Here is a 16838-nt window from a genome sequence, read left to right as displayed (position 1 = left end):
TTTTCTATGCACGATCCAAATAGTTATTTATATAGTTTTCATATGTTTCTCTTATGCATGTAATTCATTTAATGTGCATTCGAATTATGTATTTTTCTATTCCTATGTTTGAAGACCATGTATTTTTCGAAGCGGCCCTAATAGTATTTCCTTAAGTATTTTGAGGAGGGAGATGGGGTTAGCCTTTGCTACCACGGGAGATCTCATCGGTGACATGTGAGCCTGACTGTAGAAGATCTCGTCGCTAACATGTGGGCTGCAGAGGATCTCGTCGCTAACATGCAGGCCCACATATCAGCGTCAATTGCATGAGACAGTCGACTGCAGAGAAATCCCAATCCCGCTACCACACAGGATGGCAGATAACATGAATACAAGGGTAACTAAACTGCATTTTATGACATATATAGGATGGCAGATAACATGAATACAAGGATAACTAAACTGCATTCTATGACATATATAGTGGCAGCACATAAGAAATGTTGTTTCTGACTTCTGAGGCCTGAGGGTCATCTTCCACTGTACACTTCACACCTGACAAAATTTTCCAATACAATTTGGAAACATTTTTATCCCATAAAGTTCAACTATTTTTCACAGGAGCACTGATTAACTCGTTGGTCAGATCATGCCATCATATTAGATGCAAGTCACTTCGACAGTTATATTAGCAGAAAATGTAGCCTCGACAACACTTGCCGAGGAGAGTACATCGTATTTGTGCGTTGTGCCAAAACAGAACAAATTGCGGTTACAACTTCTCGTGTAGCAAAATTTCTCTGCTGCAGTGCAGCAGCATCACAAAACCTTAACAGAACACTGATTGTATGAACAACGCGCCATAATTTGCATCCTTTTGATGAGCCATACATACTGAAGCAGCCTCGCAGTTTGATGAGAATTCCTATACACTTCTAGAGTGTTTTGTTTCGAGCTCGCCATGTCGAAAATCAGCTCAGTTATCCTTGGTATCTTCTCACACCCTTTTAAGGTGATATGTCCTTGCCTTTATCTCATCAAATTACTGAAGGATTATACATTGAAAAATTTGCCAGGTCAGATCACTTCCTCTTATTGGAGGCCACCGCCTTTGCTTTTTTTGCAGATGTTTTCTTTGCTTTGGGATTTGGAACAGCTCTCTGAATGATCCTTTTCGGTTCATCAGGCTTCTCATGGGGATCAACCTCTTCATATTGTATTGGCTTGATGACAACTCCAGGCTTCTTGACAATCTGAAAAATGGCATACAACAAGTATGCAGAAGTGGAGATATCAATCAAGGAGTAGTGTATAGTGTATACACGAACATCAACTAAAGCTGGGGTCCACCGTTTGACTAAACAATTAGCCTGGAGGAAAGAGATGTCCAGCTGATTTTTTGTAGGATATAACGTTTATGATCTGAATAAAAAAATTACCAATACCATTTCTATCCAATTAAGTGTCTGGCAAGTAAGAAAAACTCTCCTAAACAGAGCACAAAATGACACACAAAATTGGAATTTCACTGTACTTCAGAAATTTATATGATGGTCCCATTGGCCAACACAAGGCAGGAATAATAACTTCAAAATTAGATTTTGATAAATCACCAATTTTTCTGAGCTCCGCATTTCATATACTGATATACTAAACAACAACAAACAGTTCCAGGCATCAGCTAGTTATACTCACCGCAGGCCGATTCAGAGCAGCAACTGATATAGCTGGGTTGAAATCAGGTCCAATAGGCATTCGGATACTCTGCTCATATACGTCTTTCGAAGTGTAAGGAAAAGGCAGATTTCTTGCTAAAAGCTTGTCAGCCTGCAAAGGGAAAAAATGGTCAAAATTATTGCTCACAACAATAGTGAGAGTGACGTATCACATATCAGTAAAACAGGTGTACAGCACAATGCAACATCACACCACATATGTTTGCTACAGAACTATACAGGAAAAGACTGTTGTAAACTGTAGCTCTATAACAATTCAAACACTTTACCTTCTTGTCAACATGTTCAGAAATAATAACGTGCTTGAGCTTTGCATCCTTCCTCCTCTTCAAGGCTTCTTCCCTCTTCCTTTTCGCGTTTTCATGTTCTTTCACCATCCATGAAGGAAGTCCCTTTTTCTGTTGAATGTCAGTCCACTGTCCCCAACCAGGAACAAGAGCAGGTTTTTCAGGTTCAGGATTCTCTTCATTTAAAACATCAAGTTTGTCCTTCTCAAACTCAGCCTCAACATCATCACCAGCAAAAGCCTGTCGTATAAGATCAGCTTGCGACGGAATTTTATAGCTTTCCTTCGTATCGGAGATGGTCATTAAACCCTCAACCATCTCTTCCTCAGAATCTGAATCAGAATTGTGATCCAGTTGCTACCAGGAAGAAAACAAAACAAAAGAAATTAGTAGTTTTTTTATATTGAATATACTACAAGAATACAACAAGTGTTATAGCATACCTTAGGATTCTGGCCTGCCATATAAGGAACCTTCAGCATGGACTTATCAGTATCACTATTGGCATTGCTTCTGTCATTTCCTTTGCTACTGTTAAACTGATAGGGAACAAGAGATTAAAGAGATGGATAAGTAGAAAAGTAACAATAGCAACAAATCAATGAGCTACAAGCACTAAATACCTTCTTCCATGAATTATCAGCTAACATTCCAACTTCAAAGGTTGTCTTTGGGCCTGGATTCTTTATAATATCATCAAAGCTCTACAGAAAGTAAAGGTTGTATTCAGGATCTACAATAAAATTACATCATACAATAACATGTTGTTTAGAACTACTTACTTTGAACAGATCGTCCTGCGTTTCATCATCCAGAAGTGCAGTCCCAAGCTGCACATCATCCACCTTATTTACATCATTGTTGTCCAGATGTTGAGAAGAGTCAGATTCATATTCGCTATCACTGCTCTTGTCAGGATCATCTAACTTTTGCTTCTTATTGGTCTCTTTGGTTGTATTTTTGACAGGTCCAAAAGTTCTTTTACCAGTCACCTTCACTGAATCTCCATTCTCTTCAGTGTTACCATCCTCCAATTTCCTCAATGATTCATCATACTCTTCAAGAGCTAGCCGTGCTTCCTGATAAGTTGCTTCCTCATGCTTCTTCATAGCACGCTCCTGTGTATAAGCAGCGATTGTCAGTATAAACAAATGTGTGATGATTTCAGAAATGTTACCAGATACTTTTACTAAATCAATGCACAAAGAGAAAGGCAACAAAAATGCACCATGAAAGGCAATGAAAAAACCCCTGACGTTGGTATCTCATTATCGTTCCCGAGAACTTTAAGAATTTTTTCTTTCCCTTTGTTCAGAATGTTTTCTTCTGATTCATTGTCATCTTCCTCACCATCAGAACTTTCCTCACTGCTACTAGAATCATCTTTTGTGGAATTCATTTTTCTAGTAAGGAGAGCATTTTGTTGGAGTTGTGCTGCAATAGCAGCCCGAGTGCCTTCATCTTGAACATCCAATCCTCGCTTCAATATTCGCTTTGCCCATTTCGAAGTATTCTTGTGTTTTAGTCTCATCCGTTCCTGGCAACAATTGTGAAACATTGGTCAACTTAATGGGAACACATGAAGAACAAATCGCATAAAAGTGAAATAAACTAGGTAAAACTAACCTCTGCACGTTTAAATTCCTGTTTCATAGCATGTTCTTTGGCAGCTTCTGGATCAGCCTCCAAATCAGCTGATGCTGCCTTCAGTTTATCCTTTTTCAACATCCTGTGATATGTCCTGGACTTGATCTTCTTTATTCGCTTTGCTTTCATCTCATGGCGAAACAGAAGGCTGCGCATTTTAGCAAGACGATCTTGACGATCTCTCACATCTTCCATATCAATCTACAAGAGATTATGAACTTATTAAGCAAATCTATCACTGAAGTCTGAAAATTATAATATGATCACTTGCTTAGGAAGAGCACTAACTCAAGCTAGAATTAAATTAGTAGTGAATTAAACATTATAATCACTGTGTGAATATTAGTTGAATTAATGGATAGAAAGAAACTAATAAAGTCACCTTGTTTAGTTCCAAGATTTTAGCACCATCGTTCTTATGTGCTTCCATCATTTCTGTGCTATGGATTATCTCAGCCATCTTCTTCTCAAACTCATTTCTTGGTTTAAATTCACTAGCTATCGCCCCAACTGTGTTGACTCCTAAGTTCAGATCATTTTCAAAGTAGAGTGTGGGAGCCTCCCGGTTCCTCTTCACTAATGGCTCCCACTTGGTGACCTCCTTCTTGGATTCCTGGTATACCACACCACGCTCGATCTTCTCTCTCTCCACTTTTGGAAGTGGGGCCTGCACGACCATTGGCTTTTTCTCCTGCTGTTGCAGCCTCTTCCGGAGTTTGCTATATCCAGGCTTACCCTGAATATTATTCAAGAGATCATGGATTGTCACAGGACCATCTCCAACTTCAGGCTGCAAAGGCAGCTCCAGTGGCTGTTTCTTCTTCTTACCCCCTACAAAAAGGTATTTGAACTAAGAATGACACTAATAAATTGGATCTAGTGTGGGCTTTAAAATTTCTGACATTTAGAAACAATCAGCATTTCTTGTAGTTCATTTTCTAAATACTAATCAGGACTAGGCATTCCTTTTGCTCAGGTGAGTTCAATCAACGTTCAGGATCTACAACTATTAATGGCACAAAAGCAAACTTATTAGGCAATTTAGCATTCCATGACCAAATATTGAACTTTAAAGAGTAAATCTCACAACCAACTGGATGGCCCCAACAAAGAAATTACCATCAAACGCTTCCCTAGGCATGCCAGTCGTCTCCTGAAGTATTCTTATCTGCTTTTCCTCATCTTCATCCTCGCCGGCATCATCTTCTTCCATATCCTCACCTTCATCTGAAGGCACGTCTTCATCCTAAAATGCAAACAAAACAAGTTACTGGAAAAGCTATAGATTGCAGCAGCATCCTTGCGAATACCAAATTACTGCCAAAGCTCATCGCTTTTGCCGCATCCTACACCGAAACCATCGAGAGGAGAGTAGCGCCACGCACCGCATTGGAGGCGTCGCTGTCGAACTCGTACTCGTACTTCTCGACGGCGTCGTAGCGGCTGTTCTTCCCGGCCTCCTCCTCGGGCACCCCCTCCTCGTACTCGTACACGTCGTCTCCCCCGGAGTCGGACCCCGCCTCCCCGTCCTCGTCGTCGGACCCCCTCGAGGGGCTGGGCCCCAGAGCGTCGAGCTGCCGGCGCAGCGCCGTGGGGAGGCGAGGGCCATGGCGGGAGCACCTCTCCCCGCGCTTCCCCGCCCCGCCCGTCACGCCGCTCTTCTTCTTCTTCCCGTGCGCTGCCCCGGCGACCAGGGCCTTGGATTTCGGATTCCCTCTCGGCCTGGTCCCAGCCATGGTGAAGTCTCGCAAGTAACAGCTCCTGCCCTTCTCCCTCCCTCGGCGGTGGATCGACCGAGCTGGTCGGCGGCGGCGCGAGGAGGGTTTTGGGGTGGGAGTCGCGCAGCCGCTGCGTCCTGCGTGGACGGCTGGACGAGCTACTTGAGGACGGTTAGTTGGGCTGGGCTGGGCTTCAGGCTAAGGTCCGGAACCATTGGTTTCAGCACGTTTGTGCATCAGCTGCATAAAATGGGCTGGGCTTTGGTCGGCTTTGGATATTACAGGCCCTTGCAGGCCCATCTGTCTCCTGATTTTCTTTTGGAGATAAGGTGCACCAGCCCAGGTACTCCAGTTTATAATTTTTTGAATTTTGAATTTTATTATTAAATAATTTACAAAATTAATTTTGCATTTCAAAAAATCACAAAACTAACCTCCTGCCGCCCTCCTTGAGGACGGAAAGGTGACGTGGCTGCCCGAGAATTTTTTGTTTTAACTGTGGTTTGATACATATATGTATAATGTCAAGTGCTAGAAAATATGCATCTACAAGGATTCGACGTATGGTCTCCTAGATAAAAGAGGGAGACGGTAATCAAGATGGTAGATGTGATTAAACAATGACATATGTTATACATATATGTATTAAACTACGGTTCAATTGAAAAATTTTGGTTCAATCGCAAAATCTTCGGGCGGCATAGCAAATTTTACATTTAGTCCAAGGGCTAAATATAAAATTCGTCGTGTCGTCGTTTTCTGCCATCCCTCGCGTCCGAGTGGCTGTTTGCCATGTCACCTTTCCATCTCCTAGAGGACGGCATGAGGTTAGTTTTGTGATTTTTTGAAATACAGAATTAAATTTGTAAACTATTTAATAAATAAAATTCAAAATTCAAAAAATTCCTCCAGTTTACAGGTACTAATAGCCGAAAGAGACATCAAACTACAAACTCATCAAAAGGGGGGATATTTCTCCGGTTATGGCTTAATAAGAAATCGTTTTATCTTGCATACACTGCCGTGCTACTAGTAGCACGACAAGTAACACAGAGATGCTTGTGAAATTCGGAAGTCCCACGCATGTTTTCATGAAAGGAAATTCTGGAGGTTAGTTTTGTCTCAAAGGCACAAAAATGGAACACAGCCAGCCACGTGATCGTTTGGTTTTTTAAGGAAAATAAAATATAATATTTGCAAACAAAGAATAATTTGTGGATAAAGTTTTTAAAAAAATTTTAGCGACCTTAATGCAAAGTCCGGAAAATAAACTACCATGATAAAACTCTAAAATTAACTCTAACTTTAAGTTAGGTTAAAATTTTAAATTTTAGCTTATAAGCACAATTATAAGCGAAAGATATGATCGTTAGGTCCTTATTAGCTACTACCTCCATCCCACGACTTCATTCGTAGCTTCATCTTAGAAAAAACTTTATTTACTGAACAATTATTATGTTAAAGTTTAATAAAATCGATGACACATATATCAGAATTTGAAAAGGTAGGAAACAATGACATTGAGGTTTAAAAATCAGAAGGGTATTTTTTTTTTGTTTTGTGTCAACATGTATGAAGTATGCTAAAAGTGAAGTTTTTATTGGAGCAGAAAGAGTAGCTGCACCAATCATTTGAGTTTTCTTTTTAGCTTGCCATTCCTCGTTCATCTATAGGCTGGGGAAAAATAGAGATTGCACGGCCCACGACACAGTTAGGCACTATCTGCTAGGCACGAAAATTGTAGTGGGTCAAGCCGTGCCAGCCCACAGCCCAATAAGGCCATGGGTTGTGCATTTGTGCCAGCATGGGCTCAAATATAGCATGTGAGTCGGTGTATGCGGTATGCACATTAACATGTTTGGTCCATAAATTTTGAGAACTAAGGTAGAAAAACAATGAAATTTTGGATGGGAAATATGGAAATAAAAATAAAGAAAGGAACATATAAAAGCATACGAAAAGTTTTGGGAAAATAGGGGGGGAAAGAGAAATACAAGTGGACTGGCCGGCGTGTGCTTGTATCTGTGTCGACACATGACTACATCAATTATGGTACCAGTCCAAGAAAATGGATTGTGCTAAATTGGGAGGCAGAATCGGATCCGCTGCCTTTCCATACTAATGGCAGAAGGGGAACAGTGTGGTGACATTGGATGAATGTTAACTGTCTGTTTTGAGATGGACGGCTATGAGTTTATCTACTATAATACCATGCTACAATACAAAACATTACATATATAATTGTTTTTGGCTATAGTGTTTACATCTGTTGTAGTGTTCTGCCATTTTCTCTCAGCTTTTTGCTATGCTAGTCTACCATTGCTTAACCATGGTAGGTGATCTGAAACCATTGTGAAGCCTGACACGCTAGGGCTGATCTGTTTGGCCATGTCTAGAAACTAAGGGTGATTATTTGACTTTTTCAATGAAAAACCAAATTGTATATTTGCAAACAAAAATAATTTATAATTAAAATTTTATATACATGTTTTTAGCAAGTTAAAAACACTACTCAAAAAAATAAAATATAATGAAAAAACTAAATTCAACTTTAAATTTAAGATTCGAATTTTAAATTTGGCTTATAAGTATAGCATAAGCAAAAGCACGGGTGAGACCAGTCAATACTCAATAATACGATTTATAGTTAATTCTAGGTAAATATATAAGATTGTTTAAGTGCGTCCACAGTGCAATGACTAGAATAATATCAATAGAATTAAATAAGTTTTTATATATAATAGAAGATGATGTGGCAAGTGAGTAAGAACAAACATAATGCTAGACACTAATCATGATTTCTATACCCTCCACGTCATAAAGAAAATAGTACTAGACATCACTACTATGATACAAACACTACTAATTTATTTATAGATTTAATGTTACTCATCTATCATAATGTATTGGTTGTTGTGTAGAATTATTAATTTATTTATAGATTTAATGTTACTCATCTATCATAATGTATTGAGTGTTGTGTAGAATCATGTCACACGTAAAATGTAGTTTTCTTCTCTTTCTTCATGTAATCAAATCAATTAGTTCTGTGTACACCATCCTTGTTGTTACACTATGAAATGCACTAAATGAAGAAATTTAACAAAAACATGTCTTACATAAGGATTATTTTTTAACAACACTTAAGACATAATAAGAGTAAAGTAGCATTAAATTATACGTGAACTAGTAGTGTTTGTATTGTACAAGTATCATCTAGTATTCTCCCATTCTATACTTTAAGACTTTCCGGGTTTGTTTATATTCATTCATGTATCAATGTATATATTATTTATATTTATTTATTAGCACACATATAAATATAGAATCAGAAAGTCTTATAATATGAAACGATGGAATACTAGTTTCTTGCCAACACTAATAATCCATGTTGAATATAATGTTATTATCTTGTGTGCATGATACAAACCATGTCTCATACTAGATATATATTTTTCTCTATTTGTTTCATTTACTCATTCATCACATCAAATTTTTTTATGCGACAACTTATTTAATTATATGAAAATGAACTTATTTAATTATATAAAAACAATCATCGTCGTCGTACGATGACCCACTGCGGCCATAAATTCATCAAGATTTTCAATGACCGGTCATTTGTCATTACTCGTTTCAACCCTCCACGTCGTCGTCGCCATCCGCAACGAAGCAGCCAAAAAAAACCCACCCTCACGCCTCCTCCAGGGCCCCATAATCTCAGAGAGCCCACACGGCAGCCTCGCGCCGTCGTTGCCGCTCGCGTAGTACGCTACGGAAAAAGAAAAAAGAAAACTCCTCGAGTCTTCGCGACCCAACCCAAACCCCCGCGCCCATCGATGCGATGCGATTGGTTTCCCCGGCCGTGTCACGTGAAAGTCCGGCACACCCCCTCGGGCCAGCTGGCGCGCCGGTGTGGGCCACCCCACGTGCGCAGCCAGCCCAGCCTCCCTCGATCTTATCCGCGCCCGGGCCCACCTCCCCGCTTCCTTCCTTCCCTTCCGCCCCACAAGCAACACGACACCGCGATGGTGAGCCTTCCTCCTTCCCATCCGGTGGGCCCCGCCCGCATCGGCACGGCGGTCCATGGACCGGGTGCACGTGGACTCGGTCGCCTGTGGGTGGCCTGGCCTGACCCCCCTGCTCTATAAATAGGCTCCCGCGGCGCTTCACTGCGCCCTCTTCTTCTTCCCTCTACGGATCCGAAGCGAGAAGGCTCTTTTGGATCTTGTCATCGCAGCGTCAGTGGCGGTTTGGTAATTTTTCTTTTGGTGGAGGGTACGACGACGAGGGAATGGGCCTCCTCGACAAGCTGTGGGACGACACCGTCGCGGGCCCCCGCCCCGACACCGGCCTCGGCCGCCTCCGCAAGCACGCCGCCCGCCCCGCCGCCGTTAAGATCAACGGTGAATCCCCGCACCGACGCACGGATCCATAGGGTTTTACCCGCCTGCATGGCTGCATCCGTAATCTGTGACCTTCGATCTGACTTCGTTGGTTTTTTTTTTTTTGGTGCAGATCCGGCTGGGGACGCGACGATGACGGCCGCCCCGCCGACGCCGCCGGGCGTAGCCGACGAGGCGCCGGTGAAGGTGACCCGCAGCATCATGATCAAGCGCCCGGCCGGGTACCCCTCGTCGCCGAGGAGCGCCGCCAGCACGCCGCCGGCCTCCCCGGCCGGATCCACGCCACCCATCTCGCCGTTCGCCGGCGCCGGTGAGTTGCCCCCGGGATTCCACCACCCTCCCTCCCTCCTCCCAACTTTTCGGTACGGTCGACACAGAGGGGTAATTCGGTAATTTACTCCGCGTGAGTGACGGGGTACGCCGTGATGGGTAGGCAGCTGTCACGTACGCGGGTTTTTTGTCAGGGAGTTAGGAAGCGTCTAGATGAGCTCATGGGCATTTTGGACAATTCCGCCTCAGTGAGTGGGGCGCTCTAGCTCTCTGGTCTCTATCATGGATTCATGGCTGGATGTTGCCTTATTGATTATTTAGATAAGTTATCATACGAGACTTGAAATGCAGCAACAATTAGATAAACGTAACTATCATGCTTCACCTCTAGATGTGGCTCTGCGGTAAGCGGTAGCCTTCAAGTGGAAGATGATGACGCCTCTATTTTTCTTATTTTAAGAATTAGAGTGGAAGATAAGTTGGGACCTGTATTATGTATTGACCTGCCTTTTCTAGTATCTGGTATTATATATGCAGTGCAGGGTTGTTAATTCGTTGTATGTCTGAGAACAAGTCTCTGGGTTCTTGGCCACTTGGCCTAATTTTATCCTATTGGTAGATAATCTGGATGGGGATGCTTAACAAGTCAAGACTTGATACCCATTGGCCAACCAAATTGTCCACCAGACCACCCAATTACACATAAGAGTTTGTACTTAAAAAGAAAGGTACTATAGCTACAACTCTGATAGCCAAATGAATCCTTTGCATTCCGGCAAAAAATGAATCCTTTGCATGCTGACTTGCAAGTGTGCTTTATCGTATGTGTGTCCAAACAGGTAGGGTTAATTGTATGGATTTAGAATCTAGGGTCATCTTCTGTAGATTATTATACTTGCAGCATAATTTAAAGATGTATTTTTAAAAGTTAAAGGCAGGGGCTGAGACCATGGTTGGCAGTGATTATTCCAGGAACAAAACTGCTTCTAAATCCAAATGTATAAATGTTTCAGTTTTCAAGTCTATAACTGCACTGTGATTCAGTACTTTCTTGTTTCGAAATTCAAAGTTTTCAACATGATGAATTTTCATCCACTCTGTGCGACCAGGGAGAGTGATGACATCATGTGTCTCACTTGCTATTAGATAACAAAGGGGGAGCATTGGCAATATATTTTTGAATTCCCTAAGTGCATGCAGCAAACAACGTTCATTAGTTCCAAGTGTTGTATCTTACTTTTTGTGGAATATTACTTGCACCTTTCCTAATCTTGAGAAACTGAATTCTCCAGGTGGTCGCTTCAGAAGGAAATCATCTTCAGATGCATATGAGAGGGCAACAGCTGGGACAACCAGTCACCCACCTCCCTTTGAAGTGTGAGCCCCCAGAGTGCTCACGCTCGTGTTTGCTCCTAGGCCAGCGTCTACTGAACATAAGGCAGAGGAGGAGGAGAGACATATCTAGAGCGAAACGGGTGGAAGTCGAGGGCTGTCTACCTATCTTACCTCTACTGTGATATAATGTAGATGCTAGTGAGTACGTGTACTGCTGCTCGCTGTCTACTATATACTATGTGGAGTCATGTATGGTTTTGTGTAGAAGGTGTTGTCTGCTTTGTCATATGTGTACATATGTTTGCTCCGGGCCGCGATGGAAGCTTGCTGCAGTCTGCAGCCAGCACCGCGGTTCATCGCTTTGTCGTGTTTGCTCGCCCTTTAGGTCCTCTGCAACTATGTCAAATGGATGGTATGTGGAGGATTGGTGGAATGAGCTTGCAGGCTGTAATGCTAAGATGGGAGCACTGATGGGTGGTGTGTGATTTTGCTTGATGTATTATTAGCTCAACTCTCAAGTAGTAGATGATGTTTTGCTTGAGCCCTGTATATTTGGAATTGTCTAAGCTACTTGGGCCTATGCCTATTGTGCTGTTGTGCAAGTTCGCTCTCTGGTCTGGATGCCTTGATAATTGGATTCGTAAGGAGTCCGGAAAGTGTTCCACAACACCAGATCATGTTACTAACCAAGTCGCCATAGCGTATATAACTGTGTTGCATGATCATTCGACGTGCAAAATTTTCTTCAAAACAGAGCAAACCACCCTTGAGGCTTTCATTAGCTCAATGGAGCTTCAATTTGAAGTCAACAGTTATGCAAAATTTCATCAAAATTCGATCGGAGATTTAGCAATGGGATTGGCTACTGAATAAGTGGTTATAGCTTTAGAAGCACATGCCGGACTATCCATAATCTTCAAAATAAAGTATCCCTCTGTTTCATATCCTAAGATATTTTGGTTATACTTATGGTTATACTTAGATTGTCACCAGATTTATTTATTGATCAATTTATATTATTTGTATGTGCCTAAGTTCATTAGCATTCTTCTAAATCTAGACAATACTTGAAGTCTCATGTTATGCATGAAAAGGAGGAAATAAGCTGATGTACATGACCTGGCCCTCCCTGATCTGCTCGGTTGCTCCAGTTGAGTAGGATGGTAGCAGTAGGTGTGAGTTACAAAGGCCAGGCCGGCGAATGCAATCACCAATCGTTGTCGCTGAAGCACTACCGTTCTAGTGCAGCCAGCACAGTGGCGATGGAACGTGCACCTGCCGACATCAATTCCATCCTCGCGATTTCACCGAACAAAAAAGCAGCACCTCCCTTGGTTGGTGCTCCTGTGTGGCGCAGAGCTAGCTTGACCCGTTCCGAAAGGCACGCGAAACTCACAACAGAGTCACACCTGGCAATTCATCTGCCAAAATCAGCAGCACACATCGCCATTCGCCGGTGGAACCTTGCCACCGAGCTTGTATAAAATGGCCAGCCATGGCGCGTTTCCGTCTCAGAATATTACCACCACACCACGATCGATGGCGTTCAAGGCCGCCGCCGTTCTCTCCGCGGCGTGCACCGTGGCTTCGGCGCAGGGGAGGCTCGTCGTCACCGGCCGTCGTGCCGTGCAACACCGGCACCCTGATCGACGTCGCCACCTCGCCGGCGCTCCCAGGTACAGACAGTAGTAGTAAATCGGCATGGCATCCGACCTTGATCACCCCTGCAATCTTGGCGCGCTGATCTGTTGTCTCTGTATTCACTGTCGCTGTACTGCTGCGGGCCGGCCCAGACGCGAAGGTGGAGCTGCGGTGCGGAGGCAGCGCGGTGGCCGGAGCGACGACGAGCCAGAACGGGTCGTTCGCGATGGAGGGGGACATGACGTCGGCGGCGGCGCTGGTGGGCGCGTGCGAGCTGGTGATGGAGACGCCGCTGGCCAAGTGCGACGTACGCGAGGCTGCCGTCGGCGGGGAAGCTGGTGTCCTACGTGCAGCAGGGTCCGCTCGCCCGACGCCCGGCTGCTGCTGCTCGACGGCATCCTCCGCCTCGCGCCCGCCGGCTTCTCCTTCCACATGGCCTGATCCGATCGATCGGATTATTACGCCCACAAGCATACGCGCGTGTGCAAGAAATTACACGCTTAGTGTTAGAGATATGATCCGAATTATTATCTATAATGTATTTGGATTATATTACTACTTTTCTACTGGGTTTTTTCTAGCCCTTTCTTACTAGGAGTAGGAGTAGGATTAGTTTTCTAATAGGATTGAGCAATCATTTTCCTATTAGGACTGTTTGATTTCCCCTTATATATATCCCTTGTAAGCTGCACGGAAAGCGTGTGATGGCCTGGTGTATTCCCCTGCTATTGTAATCATCATCTCATAGTGGTTATTGTCAGTTGGCGCCCGTGGTTTTTTTTCCGTAAGGGTTTTCACATTAAATCTGTTTTCTCGGTTATCTGGCCAATTTTCCTAACACTTAGAACTTGCCCACAAGTAATAAGATTCCGAATCAATCGAGCTTGGATCATCTTTTTGGCATTTTATTGAAAAAAACCAAATGGCGTATTTATAAATAGAAAATAATTTATGAATAAATTTTTTATATAGTGTCGTAGTGACAAGAAATTGCATACTTAGAACTTGCCCACAAGTAATAAGATCCCGAATCCATCGAGCTTGGGTCATCTTTTTGGTATTTTAAAGGGAAAAAACCAAACGATATATTTGTAAATAGAAAATAATTTATGAATAAAAATTTTATATAGTGTTGTAACGATATAAAATAAGGCTAAAAATAAACTAACATAGAAAAACTCATAATCTTTAAATTCTGGCTTATAAGTATAATTAAAAGTTGAAATATAGGGGTGTACATGTTTAATATAGTAACTTTGAACCAAACGAGGCTCGTTGTTTTGCTTGAATTAATCGACTTACTGACGATTAAAATATAATTTATAAATAAAGCTATATATATATATATATATTTCTACGATTTAAAAATAAGGATCAGAAAAATTTTAAAATCAACTTATAATATAAGCATCGGTGAGAAGATAAGATGGGAGAGGAAGTTTTAGAGTTGTATCGTCGCTTGGTTTTTCACTTTTTACCACGTTTCTTGCCCCGCGCCCATACGAATTGAAGCCATTTTGGAAGAGATCTTTGCCGTTGATTCACAAGATCCAATCCAACTGTGGTAGAGCCCTGCAGCTTCATAATGAACAGGCCGGACGTTCGACGAAATCATGCCAACAGGCCGCTCGTTCGCGGGAGTCCCGTTCCGGGCCGCATGTATTTGAGGAAGTCTAATCAGGCTTATTCCTTTAGAATAATAAGTTTATTTTGGATCACTCAAGTTGTCACGAAGTATCAAAATCGTCTTTGATCGGGACGATAATAGAAATGTTGGCACTCAAAGTTACGAAAACAGTCACTTGACAGTATTGAAGGGTGGTTTTTCTAATGTGACATCCCAATCAAAAAAAAATATTAAAAAAAATTCGGAACATACCTATTAGTTGCCAAGTCAAAAAAAAGTCTTCAATAAAATATGGGCCCACCTGTCAACCCAATAAGAAAATAAAAAAAATTTCCCTCTCTTCCCTCCCCATCGAGGCCGGTAGCTGGAGAGCAGGTGGCGACAGCACGCGAGGGCGCGGGCGGCGACGGCAAGGGCGGGCGTGGGCGGCTCGGGCACGGGACGAGCGCAGGTTCGAACAACGAGCGAAGCAGTATGCCGAGCACCCAGCACTTCTTTCACGCCCAAAAAGTCGCCGAGGACGTCAAGCACGAGGCGGGGCGGGTTGACCGACGCGGTGACGACTGGGCCGACCTCCTTCCGGACGGTGGCGAGCTCCCGCCTGCGCGCCGCCATGAAGCGCCAGAGCGCGGCAACGTCCATGTGGCCGCACATCCACTGGAGCACGCCCCGGACGTTCGCTGGCGGTGGCTCCGCGGACTCGGCCTCGGCCGCAGCCAACGCCCCCGCCCTCTCGCGCCGGCCGTCGCCCGCCACCGCCTCTCGTCCGACGCTCGCCATCGCCACGCGGCCGACGCGCGTGTCGGCTGCCGCCTTCCCGCGCCGCCAGCCCGGCCGCCACCACCCCCGTCCTCCCGCGTCGGCCTAGCCTGGCCGCTCCCACCTCCGCTGATGCGCTCTTGAGTAGGAAGTTAGGAAGAAGAGAAGAGAGGAGAGGAAGAGAGAAGGAGAGGGAGAGTAAAGATTAAAAAATCTGATGCGTGGGACCCACCGGTCACCATGATAGCTAAATTGGTAAAAAAAAAAGTTCAATACTATAAAAGGATTTTTTTTAACGGATTATGTAAGTTTAGGGGTACATATTTTTATATTACGGTTAAGGGATGAAAAATAAACTCGTCTTTAAGTTTAGAGACCACTGATGTACTTATCCGTATTACTTTTAGACACACAGCCCACTTGTTTTTTGCCCATACATAGGAAACACACGAAAATTCTCCTTGGCCTAGAAAAAATATACACAATTTTTTTATACATGAAAAGTCATACATAAAATTTTATCAAATTTCACAAGCATTTTTTTCTCATTTATCACAAAACTAATATAAGAACTTATATCACAACACTACATATTTAGTGCATCTTTTATCATAAAAATACAGGTATCCTATTTATTCTATCCCAAAACAACATATTTAAGGTCTTGTCTTACAAATCTATAAATTTAGTAAATTTACTATGATAAAACGACAAATTTAGCGCATCTATTATCACTGAACTATGGGTTTTAGCATTCGCTGTTAGTTACTTGACATGCGGGATTCTAGGTGGGTGGGTTTTTTTTATTGTAATTTATTTTTACATTTGTGTTTAAATTACCATGGATGCATGCGTATATAAAATATTTTCTGATAAATTCTTGACCAAGATGGCCTCAGTGGCACCTTGAGCGTGATTGTTTGGTTTTTTCAAAAAAATCAAACGGCATATTTACAGATAAAAAATAATTTATAAATAAAAATTTCATATAAATGCTCTTAGCTATATAAAAGACAAGACTGAAAAATAAAATATGATAAAACCCTAAAATCAACTTTAAATTTAAGATTAAAAGTTTAAATTTTAACTTATATAAACATAAGTAGAAGTGAAATATTGAGAGCGGCTTGAACCGGATCCTCTGGTACAGTTGCGTCACTTGTATGTGGAACCGGTTTTTCAAAGGCATTGTCAGTAGCACGAGCAACAAGGAGCACTGAGCAAGATCAACGGACCATGCGTATATCACTGACTTTTTAGGGGTTTGTTTAGATAGGGCTAAACTTTTTAGCCCTATGTCACATCGGAGGTTTGGACACTAATTTGAAGTATTAAACATGGACTAATAAAAAAATTAATTTCATAAATAAGAGCTAATCCGCGAGACAAATTTTTTAAGCCTAATTAATCTATAATTAGCAAATATTTAC

The 16838-nt window shown here is 42.6% G+C and overlaps 2 protein-coding genes and 1 pseudogene across 2 annotated transcripts; 2 read left to right on the top strand and 1 right to left on the bottom strand.

Moving 5' to 3' along the window:
* Nucleotides 1-418: 418 nt before the first annotated feature.
* On the bottom strand, nt 419-5483 carry LOC102706176 (U3 small nucleolar RNA-associated protein 14-like). Its single transcript, XM_006650000.3, has 11 exons — nt 5038-5483; nt 4772-4898; nt 4035-4483; nt 3632-3853; nt 3234-3542; nt 2788-3123; nt 2629-2709; nt 2449-2544; nt 1988-2362; nt 1678-1809; nt 419-1235 (listed from the first exon to the last, which is right to left on the bottom strand). The coding sequence occupies exons 1-11, from the start codon at nt 5386-5388 to the stop codon at nt 1065-1067; spliced, it is 2649 nt and encodes an 882-aa protein (XP_006650063.1). The 5' UTR covers nt 5389-5483; the 3' UTR covers nt 419-1064.
* A 4076-nt stretch (nt 5484-9559) lies between these two features.
* LOC102705891 (dormancy-associated protein homolog 3) lies at nt 9560-11983 on the top strand. The gene is made up of 3 exons (XM_040521907.1): nt 9560-9776; nt 9889-10086; nt 11339-11983. The coding sequence occupies exons 1-3, from the start codon at nt 9665-9667 to the stop codon at nt 11425-11427; spliced, it is 399 nt and encodes a 132-aa protein (XP_040377841.1). The 5' UTR covers nt 9560-9664; the 3' UTR covers nt 11428-11983.
* Nucleotides 11984-12810: 827 nt separating this feature from the next.
* LOC102719004 lies at nt 12811-13805 on the top strand (annotated as a pseudogene).
* Nucleotides 13806-16838: the final 3033 nt, after the last annotated feature.

This window comes from Oryza brachyantha, chromosome 3 (genome assembly GCF_000231095.2).
Source record: "Oryza brachyantha chromosome 3, ObraRS2, whole genome shotgun sequence".
Taxonomy (NCBI): Eukaryota; Viridiplantae; Streptophyta; class Magnoliopsida; order Poales; family Poaceae; genus Oryza; species Oryza brachyantha.
Note: the sequence above shows the minus strand (reverse complement) of the source record. Positions and strands in the feature narration are given on the sequence as shown.

Coding starts and splice junctions, on each gene's coding strand:
- LOC102706176 (XM_006650000.3), bottom strand. CDS start 5,388: ATGGCTGGGACCAGGCCGAGAGGGAATCCGAAATCCAAGGCCCTGGTC. Junction 2,363..2,448: donor TGGCAGGCCAGAATCCTAAG/GTATGCTATAAC, acceptor TCTTCCTGGTAG/CAACTGGATCACAATTCTGA. Junction 1,236..1,677: donor CTGCTCTGAATCGGCCTGCG/GTGAGTATAACT, acceptor GCCATTTTTCAG/ATTGTCAAGAAGCCTGGAGT.
- LOC102705891 (XM_040521907.1), top strand. CDS start 9,665: ATGGGCCTCCTCGACAAGCTGTGGGACGACACCGTCGCGGGCCCCCGC. Junction 9,777..9,888: donor CGCCGCCGTTAAGATCAACG/GTGAATCCCCGC, acceptor TTTTTGGTGCAG/ATCCGGCTGGGGACGCGACG. Junction 10,087..11,338: donor CTCGCCGTTCGCCGGCGCCG/GTGAGTTGCCCC, acceptor TGAATTCTCCAG/GTGGTCGCTTCAGAAGGAAA.